General features: G+C 33.8%; 1 protein-coding gene across 1 annotated transcript; it reads left to right on the forward strand.

Annotated features, from left to right (window-relative positions):
- The first annotated feature begins 11375 nt into the window (after positions 1-11375).
- Positions 11376-14023, forward strand: LOC145599022 (uncharacterized). Its single transcript, XM_081655433.1, has 3 exons — positions 11376-11567; positions 11673-13630; positions 13725-14023. Exon 2 carries the CDS (start codon positions 12053-12055, stop codon positions 12662-12664), a length of 612 nt encoding a protein of 203 aa, XP_081511559.1. The 5' UTR covers positions 11376-11567; positions 11673-12052; the 3' UTR covers positions 12665-13630; positions 13725-14023.
- Positions 14024-15745: the final 1722 nt, after the last annotated feature.

The raw sequence follows: 15745 nt of genomic DNA on the forward strand, positions 1-15745 counted from the left end.
TAAAGACCTAATTCAAGAACACATAAAGATGTACAATTTGACAGGTATCGATACCACATTTGGCGAAATGAAAAAAAAAAAAAAAATACTTGCAAGTATATATGAAGCAAAGGTAAGGTGTCACCACAAACAGAATGATGTTAAACACTTTTTTCTACTATTAGGCACCGACTTTCCCAACTATTGCCTATTATCCAATGCAAAAAAAGACGTCAAAAATCAACTTAAAGACCTCTAAAAAAAATATTTTTTTAAAAAAAAAAAAAAAAAATTAAAGAGAAAAACTTAAGAAAAATTAGCATTCTTGACTAAATTAAGACGGCATAAAGTGACAGGAATATAGCTAGAAAATTGCTAACCTAACTTTCCATCAAAAAAGGTCAAGAAGCAAACAAAAAGACAATCTTGACTCATTTAAGCATCACACGAATTAAGCAAATGTTAAACAATTAAAACGATAATAAAATGAGGGTCCCAGAAAAAGAAGCATTGATGCCACACACACAGTAAGAAGCAGCCAAGGAATGCAACTTCTGAGAAACTGTTCCTAGAATGCTACACAGCATATGGACTCAAGGAATGAAATGCCAAAACACTTTTAAAATAAAATAAAACTACTGAAGATTTATTTCATGTATGGAGTGCTTTCAAAAGAAGATCAGGTAAATCAAGTTATATGTGATGGCGAAAGATAGACATAAGTGGGTCAGGGAATGTAGCTTACTGTAGCAGAAAATAGTGCATTTGCAAACCAGGACCACCCTCCATTCCACCTCCACTTTCTTTCAATTTTCACCGAGTCGCATAGCATAAAAGGCGGTGCCCGTTGAGGCACGTGCTACGGGACCATTGCTGCTCCGGCAATACTGCATTAGTCACAAAGATGAACAAACTCGAAACATACGAGGGAGGAAGAGCCTTGAGACATTTGGTAAAGTAAGGTATCATAGAATTTTTAAAGCATAAAGTGAGAGAAACTAAACACGAAGTCAAGAACTCCCCACAATTATGACAAAGAATGGTCACAAAGTTTGGGATTAATGAGTTTCATAAAAGGCAATCTTTTCTTATACACATAAAGCAAGTCCCAAATCATGACGCTACAATTGAGAAGATTAATAATTAGCTTTATGAAAAGGATAAAGCTGCAATAGAAAAGGATAATACAAGCTAGCTTTTCTCATGAACAAGTGCAATCACCAAATACCAAGCTTTTATGGGCCTAGTGATCAAGGTTTATTTCTTGTAACCTTGAAGTCATGGGATCAAATCCCAACTAGGAAATCAAGAGGATGGGAGGATTACCTTTCCTTCCTCAGTTCCTCTACCCCGAAGAATCTGATATTTCCAGGTATATTAGACTTCAACTACTTACAAGAGTTACTACAATAATCATACTATGGATACCACTCATAGAAAGCCAAAAAACAGGCAATTATGTACGCACCAACAGTTGGAAGAAAATTAGCAAGTTTGCATTCAGAAATTCAGGTTCTCCACTACAAAATGCTTGGAAATCAATCGCCATAACAGAGAAACAGAAGAGGCAACAAATTCCTTGACCACACACAAGTAATGCTTCTATATTACAAGCATCAACGGAAAAGTGAGTACTTTGAGGGGAATCTTCTATCTAACCATAAACATAAATCAAAACAAATGCCAACTATAACACTAATAATACACAGCATCATGAACAATAATACAGCACTAAAAAACAGAGGACATTGTATGTGGATAGTGAAACAAAGATGAAATTCCAACAGAGACTATCAGACTAGCATCTAACTAGAAACCTATCAGCTACTCTATATAAAATAGATGAATAGCATTTAACCATAAAATAATTCCTATCAAATATAGATACCCCATTTGTGACCTCACTTCCAGGGCTCCACAATTTAATCAGAAGCAACTTAGATACAAATTGAGTTTTCTAATTCAATAAAACATACACCATTTCACCATCAAAGGCCCATGCCAGGCAATACAAGTCGAACAGTCCTAGTGTCCAAATGCAACTACAACAATATCTAACAACATGCCAGTGATGCCACCGTAATCACACTATTACCATGACCAAGTAACAGGGCTCGCCTCATTATGTTTTCAATGCTTGTCTGGTGAGAGGGGATACAACATGTTACGGGATGAATTCTGAAGTCTCATCTCCCACAAGTAAAATAAAGCTATAACAACATAGTATAGTAGCATCAAAATCGCCATTGATGGTCTCTAAATGAAGTTCAAACTAACACTAACATTATCACCCCCATCAAAACACCTAAATCTTCCTAACAATGCTTCTACAAACAATGTAAGCTCAACCCATCATTCCAATAAAAAAGCCTTATACTTTATTATCAATCACAAAAAAAAGTACCCAACTTTTGAACTTCCCAAAAAAAAAATTGCACATCATAACACTATACTTAAAGAAAATTCACAATCCCAGCATCAAAGTACCCAATATAATAATATTAATTCAAAATCATAATTGAACATTGATCAACTAAATTGAAAGCATAAAAGGCCCAAAATAGCATTGCAAACTTTTTTGTTTCCCACATTACATATGATTCAACTATAGAAACATAATTAAAAACGAGGGAAACTAACCAAACCAAGAAAAATTAAAACTAAAAAATAAAAATTAAAAAGAAAAAGCTTTGATTTAAGCTCTCTCACCAGTCATCAATTTCACTGTACAATGACAAGATTGCCCTCACCCCAAACAACCTCTCTCCCATTTTCTCTCTCCTCCTCCTCCTTCGGAACCACCACCACTAAATCGCCGCCGTCGTACGTGGCCGTCGCTAATTCCGGCCGAGTACAATCCGGCAACCGAAACCGCCATAAATCGAGCTCAAGCCCCGTCATCGCCACGTCAGCAATCGAATTACTTCGGACCACTATCTTCGTGACACCTGGGTGAATCTCCACCGTATCCGCCACCACATCGGACGCCACATCCGTGTCAAAGACCGTGAATTTGAAGAAATCAACGGTTTCTTCGATGTCCACGTCAGCGTCTGAGCAAAAGGGTAGTTCTAGAACCTTCGCGAAGATGTGGGGAAGTCTTCGAAGCTTCTTTTGACCTCTGCAAGGTGTTGTTGAAGACGATGATGATACGATGTCGTATCGCAGGGCTATGTTACGCTTCTTCGGTGCTGGGTGGACCTTCATTTGGGGCGAATTCGGAACCCTAATCGTGGGAAATTTTGGGGGAATTTGAAGAAATTGTAATGAAATTAATTAGGGTTTTTGATTGAAGATCGGAAATTCAAAAGTGATGGAAGAAGAGTTACAGTGAATGTGTGTGTGGTTGAAGATTTGGGGATTTTATTTGATTGGTTTTTTTTTCTGGGTAACTGATTTTCCTTTTTGGAGATAAGAAAAAAAAAAAAGGAATTTATACTTGGTAAATATGGTAATTAAACGAATATATACACAGTTACACACACAATATTTTATGTGAGGATTTTTTATTTTTATGATTATCTTGAATTGATCTTCATTTTGGAAGTTTGAGGTGGTGGGACCTTAGTTATGTGCATTCATGCAACATCATAGATTCAAAGCCAAACCAAATCTTTGTGTTATGAGCTCATGATCAATGTTATGCCGTATGTTTCTAGTGTGTACTTCGTATTATGTGTGGAAAATAGATTGTACGACCTCAACTTCTTGTTCTAATCTTAAAATAGGGGTGTTAACGAGCCAAGTTAGCTCGCAAACTATTTGAGTTTGAATTGGAAATTTAAGACTCCGGACAAGCAAACATTACTAAGTTTGACTTAAAAAACTCGAGAACAAACTCAAAGTATACGCATTAAGGCGAAACATGTGAAATCCCAAAATTCTCTTGCTGGTAATGAAAAATTAGGTGGCCACATATTTCATCGTGACTTCACATAAAGAGCAATTTATAGGAATATCAAAATTTCATTAAGTCGGATTATTATTGGTATGAAGGACATCATAAAGTAATTGTTAATGTCATAAATTCAATTTAAGAGAGTATCCAACTATACATCTTTCATATCCAATTAAATTCTCATTTTATTGAGAAACATTGTTGTAATCTAGTCAAGCACGTCGTGTCTTGTTTAACCATAAACTCGATCTTCACTATCGAAAATAACCCAATTGAGTTAATCATCCATAATTAATTGAATGAAGTACCTCATCATAGGGCATTACATTACACGTACATGCATGCATCACTTCATTTGTTATCCACATTTTGTAGCTTATGATAAAGCCATAATATTATTGCTGCAATCACATCGTACCTTCAGCTCTTCATACTTTCACATGTAACAACAGTCAACAGATGATCATAAAGCTTGTGACTTGTCTCAAATTTTGGGCCACTTTTCCTCCTAATTTTAATCAACACATTCAGGATTCAGCAGCTAATAAATAAGCCTTCATCAATCTTAAGTGCCATGTCTTGTTGTGTAGTTGTATTAATCATCATCTTATCTTCTTTTTGGTCAATATATAAAGGCATGAGTTTCTTTGCTGTATTAATCACCATCTTATCTTCTTCCCCGGTAAAGAATAAGTGATTTTAGAAAATCGTAAAAAAAAAGATCGAAATACAAATTTAAAAACTTTTGACTGGGTAGATTAATATAACGATACCACATTATTCGGTCATAATGATATGCAAAAACCTTGCTTCTCAACACTGTCAATAGACAAAGTGATACTTTTTCATTTTGATTATAAAATAATTAGTCACAAATTTGAAAAGGGATCATTGTATAAGGTACTTACACAGTTACATTGTTATCTATGTAAACCAGCCAAGCAAAATCAAGTCCAAATCATCGAAGACTATTTTAGTATTTTTAGATACTTCTAACAAATAGATACTAGTGCAATCATAGTAAAGCCCATTAATTGAATAATTGGGCCGTCATTTGTTTTTAAAATGGCAAGACTTTGGATGATATGGAGTATAAAATTGAGAGAATAAACAAACATTGGCATTTTATTTTTATAAGGAAGGCCTGGACACAAAGTAGCTAGCCCAATGGTGGTTTTGGTTTTATTTCTCATTCTTTATTGGGCTTAAATAGAATGAGGCCCTTTGGTACCCCAAACAAGCAACAAATACTAAGAGCATATCTCTTCAGCTTAATTTTAGTTCAGTTCAATTCAGCTCCAATCAGTTCAGTTTAGTGAATTCCTAATTTCCTTCTCTCATAAACAATTCATTCCAGCTTTATTCAGTTCAGTTCAGTTCAGTTCAATTCAACTCTAATCAATGTTGTTCATTCAGCTCAAGTCAACAAATCAGAATAGGCCTTAAATGAGCATTACATCAACTCATCAAGTATTTTTTTTCTTTCACAAGTACATCAAGAAGTTCTTTGTAGAGCTAAGTGAACATAAATTCTAAGTGAAGAACAATCCAATAATCACAACATCAAACATAAAGTAAGGCAATACGAGTAGTGGTAGACTGTAGTACCTCCTTTTCTGAAAGTTCTTAATACTTTTCGTTTTTGTCTATATTTTTTCAAAAGCTCCTAATATATTCACTTTATTCCATTTTTGACAAAAATCTTTTACAACTCTACTTCATATCCCTCACAAACTTCACTCACTTCGAGTCACTCTTTCATATTTATCCACCTTTTTCTTAAACAGAGTACCAACTTATTTTTTTCAACCTTTTCTTACGTTATCTTTTAGTTTTTTCTTATACATACCCATCAACCACGTCAACAATTTAATTCAACACTATCCCTCTAATTACCTCTATTTAATTTGTGTTCGGATTTAGTAAAAGAAATTGTCGCATTGTCATGCAGCAACATTACGTAGTATGAGTATCATGTCATTTATCATCAATAGTGTTTTTAAAAGAGACGTATTAATATAGGGAGTATATAATATAGTATCATACATACGAATGTCGTTCTCAAATATTGGAAGATGACCTACCCCCTAAAATTTTTCCTTAGTTTTTGCGATTTCTATATATACCTATCACTTGGATAAACTTGCTACACGCAATAAGTATGACTTCTTAGGGATGGTTAGTCATAAATAACTACTCACATAAGTTGATTTTAACAATTTAACTGCGCCAGTTTTTACCTTTTATCTATAGGTAAGAAGTCTAAGAAGTGTGAGGTCACAATATGGAATTCTCCCAATTGTGATACTTATGAGTGAGGATCTCTTACCTTTTCTCCTTGCCTTTAGGTGTCTGGTCCGTAAATATTAGACCAAAAAAACTGAGAGTTGAGGTTTGGTCAAGGTCCTCCTTACTGTACAAAATATATAAATAAACATACTTCCTTAATTTACAAATAAGCATGATTTACATTGGACTTTTGCAGGCATCTAAATTTTGGTCAAGACATACTTTATATTATTCAATCGGTTATGGGAATTTATTAACGTCAACTTTTGATAATAAAATAAATTTGCTGTTACTCTTCTCGTAGATTGCATGAATGTACATGTTATGCTTAGTGCTAATTAATTTAGTTACACACTTGCACCAATTCCTATTATCTCTGATCCACCGCACCAACAATCTTTTACACTCCACCAAGGCCACCAACTCCATTTGATCCACCTAATTAAACTTAAATCTGTTACACCGTAACAATCGAATTAAGAATGAAGCTATAAATCAAGTATATCTTCTGGATAAGTTATTATAAATTAATCAAGGAACTGGCGTAGTTCATGTGGTTAGAGGGATAGTGTTGAATTAAATTGTATATCTAACACCATATACATAGAGTCTTATATGTGGCTAGCCGCATGGTGTGACCACTTCACATAATCACATATAAGACAATTAATTAAGTAATAGGGGGTACTATAATGAGCAAATAGGGTTAACTTAACGTATAAAGGTTATGTAAATGAGAAAAAGGGGTTACTCTCTTAAATAAGTGAAATTATTCTTTCTTTTTTTAAAACAAAAGGAATAAAGGTTTTTCGAATGAACAAATAGGGTTACTTATTTCTTAATTACGGAGTACTTGATTTCACTCGTATATGAAGGGTTACTTTTATAGACAACATGGGGTTACTCTTATGAAAAAATGATGTTACTCATACATATAATGGAGATTACTCTTAAAAACTAATGTGGCCACACCGTATAGCTAGCCACATACAAGACTTACCCCACCATTTAAGGTCTCAAAGATAAACTCCTATTTAAGCAGACCATATACATCGCACAATCACAATATTTTGTTTCTCATTTGGAACATGTATGTATAGTACACTATAGACATAATGTATGTCACTTGCTAGCTTAGCACAACTATAACTAGTACTCCGTACATATTTCCTTTGTTCCCTTGAAACTATAACATACATCCTACTAAAAGGAATGTTATAAAAAATCGCAACACTAATTTGGTGAGTTTAAGAAGTGCTAACCAGAATATCTAAGATGCCTCGAATTTGTAGAGTGGATTAAAGTGGGGAAATAAATACGGATAGGTGAGTAAATGAGTACTTAAACTTTAATACGAAGTAACATATACCAAATTCTCTATTAATCCGAAAACTCTTACAAAGTCACAAGTCATAAAGGGCAAAAGTGTAATTGAAGATAGAATTGTTGTGTAGTGTAGCTTTCGGCGTGAAAACAAAAGGTAGTACGAGTAGGAACTAAGTATAGTAAATTGATATTAAAGGCAAAAATGGGGTTGCCTTTATTCTACTTTCTGTACCCCACAAGTAAAGAATCCTTTCTTTTTTTAATTTAATCCAGGCCCCAAAATGGAAACACGATACCCTTTGCATACTACTTTGCCTTACCGGCTGCAGCCGGTGGACCACCTCGCAACAACCGCCATTTTTAGGTTGCCCATCTTCTCCCTTGTCTTAATCAATCTATTAATGAGTCATACGAATAAGGCCTTGTTTGGTTGACAACATAAAATGAGGAAATAAAAATTCATAAGATTTGATAAATTGAAAAGTTATTTGGTTGACACATAAAAGTAAAAATAGGGAAATTGAAAATTCTTACATTGCCAACCAAATAAATGAAGAATATAACTTCTCATGAAATACAATTTCCTATAGGAATTTAATCCCCATGTCAACCAAACAGTTCCTAAGACCCTTTTTAGTTTTAGCGTTTTCGGTAACAGCTAACAATATAAACATATTCTTTATATTACTCCATCCTGTTTAAACAAAATTATAAATGAAACATTTTATTTTTCCAATAGTGTTTAAATAATGAAATATTTATTTTTTCGTAACCTTTCTTTAATTTTTTTTAGTATTAATAAAATTATAAATGAAATGTTTTAATTTTACGGTTGTGTTTAATAATTTTCAGATAAGTTTAGATAAGTAAAATTCAGGTGAATAGAACACACCCTTATTTATTCTAGGTCTCCTACAATACAAATATACAATGAATTCATTTTTTTTATTTTTTGTACGATTTAATGAGTTAAAGATAAGTCAAACAATACAAAGTTGACATAAAATTACGAATTTACCCTTAATTATTGCAATATTTCATAAAAAGTTGTCTCCCAAGTTGTTCATTGTTCAAGCTGTAACGCGATTATGACAAAAAGAGAAGAATTATAAATATAATTATGAAAAGGGAAAATAATAAGGTAATTTAATGGAGGGCCTTACTTGGATTAATAATGTAGATTGTAGAGTATCTCCTAATCAAGATGTTCCCCGCCCCTCTTTATTCTCTAGTATTGTCGTCTAACCACTAAACAGAGGACCTATACTTGAATTGCCTGCCTTTTCATTAGTTGTGCAAATACATAATTGTACTTAATTAGGGTACATGGGCATTGCTTGGGTTATTTATTTAATAATTTTCCGTTTATTTAAAATTCTCCGAATGAGCAAAGGCTATTATTATTGGAACACATGCATGTATCGTAGGCATAATAGATTAAATGGTCTCGATTCATTTTGCAAATCGAGTATTATTGCTCAATAATTGAATAAGCTATGAGTAAATAAAAAACACTCGGTTGACATCTAAATATTAAAATTTACAACATATATACGAAGTATTGGTATGTGCGATATATTTAGAAATAGCAATTTAAGTGTAATGTAATAATTACAATGTCAACAAATTGTGCATTATGTTTTGAACTTTTGATGTTAATTAATTGTAAGATTATGGTGGATCGAATTACACAAATTGATGTGTAAAGTTGTCACTTGAATTAGTATAAATTATAATTAAAGATATCCATCAAATTTTTATACTTTATGTAATGCCAAATATAAAACTGATCAATTCTTCCTAGCTATCGCCCAATTGATAGACATTATTTATGTTTAGTGGTTAGTAAAATAGTGACAATTTACAAGAAAATATCTCATTAATTTGTAAAGTAGTATCCTTTAGGTTAACTAGTGCTTCCAATAATCAAACAGACAAACAATTCCTATTTAATATTTTTATTTTACTTGTAATATTTTGTCGTACTTTTACATTTAATGCTGATGCATAAACTCTGCAATTCAAATCTTTAATCTTTAGTAGAAAAATTATTAAAAAATTTATATATACTTATATTTTGAGAATGCATATTAAAACAAATATAAAATCTCTCATAATTGTGCCTTGATTTTTAAGTCACCAAAGATAATCAAAATTATTAAATAGTGCAAAGTCGTAACGTTAGAATTAATTAAGTGCGGAGCAATAAAAGGACAAAGTATATACCAAATATTGAATGTGGATGAGACTACAACAGTCTTCCACTCGTCCTTACGATTAGTAGCTGATTTGACTTCCTATGTATAAGTATTAGTAGTCCATTACTGGAAAGTTAGACTAATTCAAACTTTCAAGACTTTGCAAATAGCCTTTCATCACCTTTATATGTGTAATGAACTTTTCATTTTATGTATTTTGTTCCCATTATTCAACCATAGATTTTTTTTTTTAATTTTTTCAAAAAGAAAAATATTTGGCCAAGACTTGATCTTAGAATTATCTTTCTTTCGTCTTTCCCCATTTGGGCGGTGTTGATGTGTGAACTGCTCAACTAAACAAACGAATTTGGACCACTTTAGATACTTTAATTTTTTTTTATTTTTTTATTTTTTGACAAAACTTTAGATACTTGAATAAAAACAATATCAACTCACAATTAATCAAAGCTCAAATCAGTTGTTCTTGCCTCCCATGCATCCTCCTACCTAAAATTAAAATAAAACCCCCTTCGTCTCAAATTAATTGTCGCATAATTATTGAAAGTTATTTCAAATTAATTGCAATATTTTTAATAATTTTCAACTCATTCGTTTTAATTTCTATCTATACACTAATACGGTAAATTTTTTAAATGTGTATCAAATTGGCTCATTGCAAGTATAATGAGAAGAAATTAAGATTGCTTAGTTTTATTTAATTTAATAGCCTTTTATAGTGTTGTACAAATGTACACTACTTGTACATCAATAATACATGACAATGAGAGGCATTGACAAATCAAGTCAAAACATTGTCTCTATCTTATTCTCCTAGAAACGGTCTCAAATTAAATATTAACTCCCGTCAAAAAAGTAAGCAACTATGCATGCATGAATTGATGAACGTAGGAAGACCTTGAAATCTTGCTCTACCCACGATTACATTTATATATTCATATGTGATTGTAGTGAAAATACAAGTATGTGATGAAGTGAAACTTTAAATGCATATGCTAACCGTATAACCACTAATATGTGAATTATAACATAAATGATTCACATTATATGAAAATAAAGAATCCAATAAAGTCTACGGTTTATGATTATTTGATTGAAAACCTTTAAGATGTGGCCATGCATACATATGATTTTATTAAAATGGTTTTGAAAACCATAAACACTTGTGAATTATATGCTCAATTTGATTTTAGTTAGACATTATTTAAGCCATAGTCCAATATTGAATACTTTTTAAGTGGAGTTCGTTAATAAGTACTTCATATGGATTTTCACATTAAGATTATTATCAAAGAAAATCATGTTAGTTTTCCTCAAAAAGAAAAAAAAAAGTCATGTAAGTAGTACTGCTAGTGTGTATATATATATATATATATATATATATATATAAGTATTTCGTATAATACATCGCATTTGTTTTTTTTTTTTTTAGTGTACTCTCTATATTTGTTAAAGTTTGTTTCATTTTCAATTTACTTCATTACTCCTAATTAATACGAAATAATATTTTTTTAGGTTAAAACTCAAAAGAAGTGTTTTATTGGACCGAAATCTCTCACAGATCGACACATTTGTAAAATGGTTACAAACCAATCCACACACCAGTGTTGACCAAAGACCCACCACAGTTCCTTCCTAGCCATATTTCCCATCATCTCTCCATCTTCCTCCTTAACTTCCCCTTTCACTCCTTCACTTTCTCTCTCTTCTTTCTCTCTCTTTCATTCTGTCTCCTCTCTTTCACTCACTTTGTACTCGTATTTAAAACTAACATCACCCACCCATTTCTTAAACCCATCTCCATTTCTTCCACCCCAAAAGGGTCTCTCTCTTTCTCTTCCTTCTCACTCCCAGATCTGGTTAGTGCGATTTTTCTTTGAGTTTTTGGCTTTGATTTGAGGTTTTTTGTGTGTTAATCTGCTTTGATTTGAGTATTTTCTGATCTTTGTTTTGTGTTTTCGCAGATTTTGAAGCCTTTCATTTGGTTGGTTGGTTGGTTGATTGCTGGATCTGATCAGGAAAAAGGGCTTATAATACTGGGTAAATTTGTCGATTTTGGCTGAGTTATACCAGTAATTTGTTCTTGTTGTGATTTTGGTGGAGATCTGAGGTTTTTTTTGTTCTGGGGTTTGTTTTAGTGGTCTTGAAAGTGTGAGTTTGATGATTTGATGCTATAGAAATTGGTTATATTTTGGTTAGATCTGAAATTAGTTTGTTAAAGAGGAAGAAAGAGGTTTTATTTGAAAGATATTATAGTCAGTTTTTGATAATTTTAGCTTCAGAAAGAGGAGGTTAATTGTCAGTGATTTGGTGAAATTTGTGTGTATTTTGTCTGCTGTTTGAAATGGAAACCCTTGTAGCTGTAGCACAGCATAGGAATCAATACTACAGTGGTAGGGGAAAGGGTGGGTGTGGCTCATCACCTTCTGGAGGGTTTAGGGATATCAATTGTAGGGCATTTGAATCTGGGATGGGCTTACTTCCCAGCCCTTTTAAGGGTTACGGTTCTCCGGTGATGAACCGGGGTTTCGTGTCCCCAAAAGTTCAAACCCCATGTGCTAAGAGTGGTGGCAAACCGGTGAGTGAGGATGGTAAGACCTCGAAAAGATTGGTGAGGAGTAGCCCAATCCCTATAAAGTTGAAGGGGGATGGTAAGAAGGGGACACCATCAAGGGAAAGTCTGTCCTTTTCGGAGTTATGGGCAGGACCTGCTTATTCGAACTCGCCTCCTCCGAGTTCTCTGCCCATGCCCAAGTTCTCTATGAAACCTAAGAGGACTGTGTCACTTGAGTTGCCTGCCTTGGAGTCTGATCTGAACTTGCCACCAATGCCTAAGTCAGCCCCTGCTTCCCCGAGTAGAGAATCTGCTCGCTCACCCTTTAGTTTCCTCCATGATGATGACTCTGCTACTAAGACTCTTCGTCGGATCCTCAATCTTGATATCGCTGATGATTGAGTGGAGGCGGGGGTGTTAAGTACTAGTAGTATCGTAGATGTGTATATACAGGGAAATAAATCGCCTTTCAGTTAGGCTAGTTTCAAGTTTAGTAGCTATGGTGGACAAGGCACAAGATCACAGTTGCAGCTGGTAGTCAACAGGCTCTGGGGTTCCTTACTGTTTAGTGGTGGTCGTGTAGTTTTGGTGTTTGTTTGTAGAAAGAAGTATGTTGTGGAGGGAGTGTCACATTGGTGGATGATTAAATCTCTTTGAAACTTTCAGAGGCAGAAGAAAAACAAAAGACGTGACGATTTATTCCATGTCTTTATGACGTGGGTGAATTAGTAATCCATTTGTCCATTGGTCTTGTGAAGGACAATCTTTTCAGCTTGGTTATCTTGATCGTGCCAAGTATAGATTAATTCCCTCAATCTAATGTACCTCAAGTTTCTCTGATCATTACTCTTAGCTGTAGTTTTGAAATCTAACATTTCTGTGCATACTGTAGAGAATTAGACTACTGAACATACTGACTCCTTTGATCTCGACTTTCTTCTTATACTTTCTTTTTAATCCTTATTCAATCAAAGATTCTATCTTCTTCATCTTTTAATCCTAGGCTCATTAGTTTTCTTAACTCTTTAGCCTCTTATCTTTACTTTTCATTCCAATATTTTCTTTGCTATTCTAAAAATAGTTTCTTCACTATCTTGCTCCTTTTCTTTTCTGCTTCTAGTTAGCTTCTGACTCTAGTTAACAGTAGTGTCAGATCATCCATGCTGGCCTTCTTTACTGGTTTTTTGAGAGGTAAAGATGGCACAGCACTAAGAAATAGCTTTGTAGTTGTTCTTTCTTCTGCAGAGCTTCTTTATGTTGCCTCTGTCGCAATTCCTTCCTCAATATTTGGATTTTCAGTCTTTCTTAAGAGAAGATGCTTCCTTCCTTCCTTCATCTGGCTCGTGGCAATCTGAAGCTTTGTTAAAGGTAAGATGAATGTTTTAATCAAATCCTTTTTTGGTTATGTAATTTAATCTTATTAAGATGTGGGATTGATTGCTTTCTCTCTTTTCTTGTGCAGTTGAATGGATCAGTCAGTGAAGAATTTAGAGTTCTGCTTTTGACTGGTGCATCTGCTCTGTTAGTATGCATCTATGTAGATCACTTTGTGGAACCGTCTGTTGTGCTCTAGCTGTTTTGGCAGTTCGTCTTGTGTACTAGTGTATCTTTGTTGAACTAGTAGCTCTAGTTTGTGGTTTGGACTATTTATGTTTCATTTTCAGTCGAGCATCTGCGTAGACCTTTTCCCTCATTGTTGTGGGTTAAGCATCGTTGTAGACTCTTGGTTTTTCGTTAATATTTCAGATGTTTTTATTTCCATTTGGCTCGAGTTTGTTGTTTCTGATGAATTATACCCTGTTATACCATGCTCTTTCTTAAATATGAATGGTACTGTTGGTCTGTTGCTATGTTTTATTTTGCACAAAAACTGGTGTAGTGGTGTACTTGATCGTAGTACACAAAATATGGAATGCTTTTTATAGAGATATGTTGTTTGTATGAGCATCTTGGGCGTGCCTTCTGAACTTTAAATGCAAGAATTGGATGCATCTGTTGGACAGTGATTAAACCTGATTGCGTTGTATGTTACCAACTCTTTTGCTTAGTCCTGTACTCCTGTGTATTAGTAACGTTCTTAAGCCTCTTATACAGGGGTAAAGGATGAATTTTGTAGCTTAAATAGGCTTAAAGTATATATTAAGATATAAATCTATCACATCACTATAATCCTTGACATTGCATCTTCTGAATCTCGGAGTTGTTGCTTTTGAATTACCTTTGGCTCCTTACTTGAGGAAATTTAATCCATGCTCTCGCTTGAAATGTAATCCATAATCTCACTTGAATGGTGAATGTTCTGTTCCTAAATGTTAAGTTTTGGTCAGCTGCCATGATCAATGCACTTATGCAGAGTTTCTCAACTGATGTCTTATACTGTTGGTTACAATTAAATTATGCAAAGCCATTAGGTGGTGCAATAATATCATGCAAAGGTTGTTTCTTATGCTCTGTGTACTGCTGGAGGCTAGGATGCACCGTGCACCACATGTGTTGTATAGTTCTGTCTTAACCACGAACGTAGTAAAAGCTGCAAATAGAGGACATCATATATTCATATTCACATCAAATCTATTACAATGACACCTCTTGAATTCCTGGATAAACTTTCTACAAGCAGCTCTAAACTCTGAGAACCTCTGCAGATGCAGGGTGCTGCTTTAAATAAGCCAATTCGAACAAATTTTTAAGGAGTGTGGGACAGTGACTTCATTCCCTTAACCTTAAGGCCGGGGGCACACTCTGAAGGACTATAACTGTGAAATCAAGCATTTTCCATTTGTCATCAGCATCTGGCAAAGTCTGATGGCTGAATAAACACCTTAAGTCCTTAATACCTGAAACCGTTAATGAGCGTCATGAGACTCATGACTGCCAATTTGAGAAGATGAGAACAGAGCGTAAGGAATAACTAAAGATCTGAAAATCAACAGCATCCAAACTGAGCAAAGCCATGGTGGGAAAGGATAAAGTCGGTCTGAAGATCAGCATCCAATCTGATTGTCGACTCGTATTTGCATTATCGCCACCCATTTGCATTAGCCACATTCCATAATCTTGGGCAAAATGAAAATTGGCCCTTTGGTGAATGGCATAAGGGAGTTGCGTATAACTCCTCTTTGGCCCAATTCCTCTTTTATCTTCCATCCGTTGTAGTAAAACTGTAAAAGCATTAGATGTTTTTTTTTTTTTTTTTTTTTTTTTTTTTTTTTTTGTTTTGTTTTGTTTTTTTTTTTTTAATTATTTATTTATTATTTATTTATTTATTTAAAATATATATTTTAGAAAGTTCTCAATTTTTTTTTTTTTTTTGAAACACAAGTTCTCACCCTCAAATTTATTTATCTCTGATCCATTCGAGCATTATGATCCTCTTTTTCTCTCACATCAAGTGTACTGTAAGATAGAGGGAGTATAGGGTTAAAAGCTCATTATTTTCTAACTCGAACCTTTACTCGTTTTAATCTATATATCAACGATAGT

The sequence above is a fragment of the Chenopodium album genome, chromosome 20, assembly GCF_948465745.1.
Source record: "Chenopodium album chromosome 20, dcCheAlbu1.1, whole genome shotgun sequence".
In the NCBI taxonomy this organism is placed as follows: domain Eukaryota; kingdom Viridiplantae; phylum Streptophyta; class Magnoliopsida; order Caryophyllales; family Amaranthaceae; genus Chenopodium; species Chenopodium album.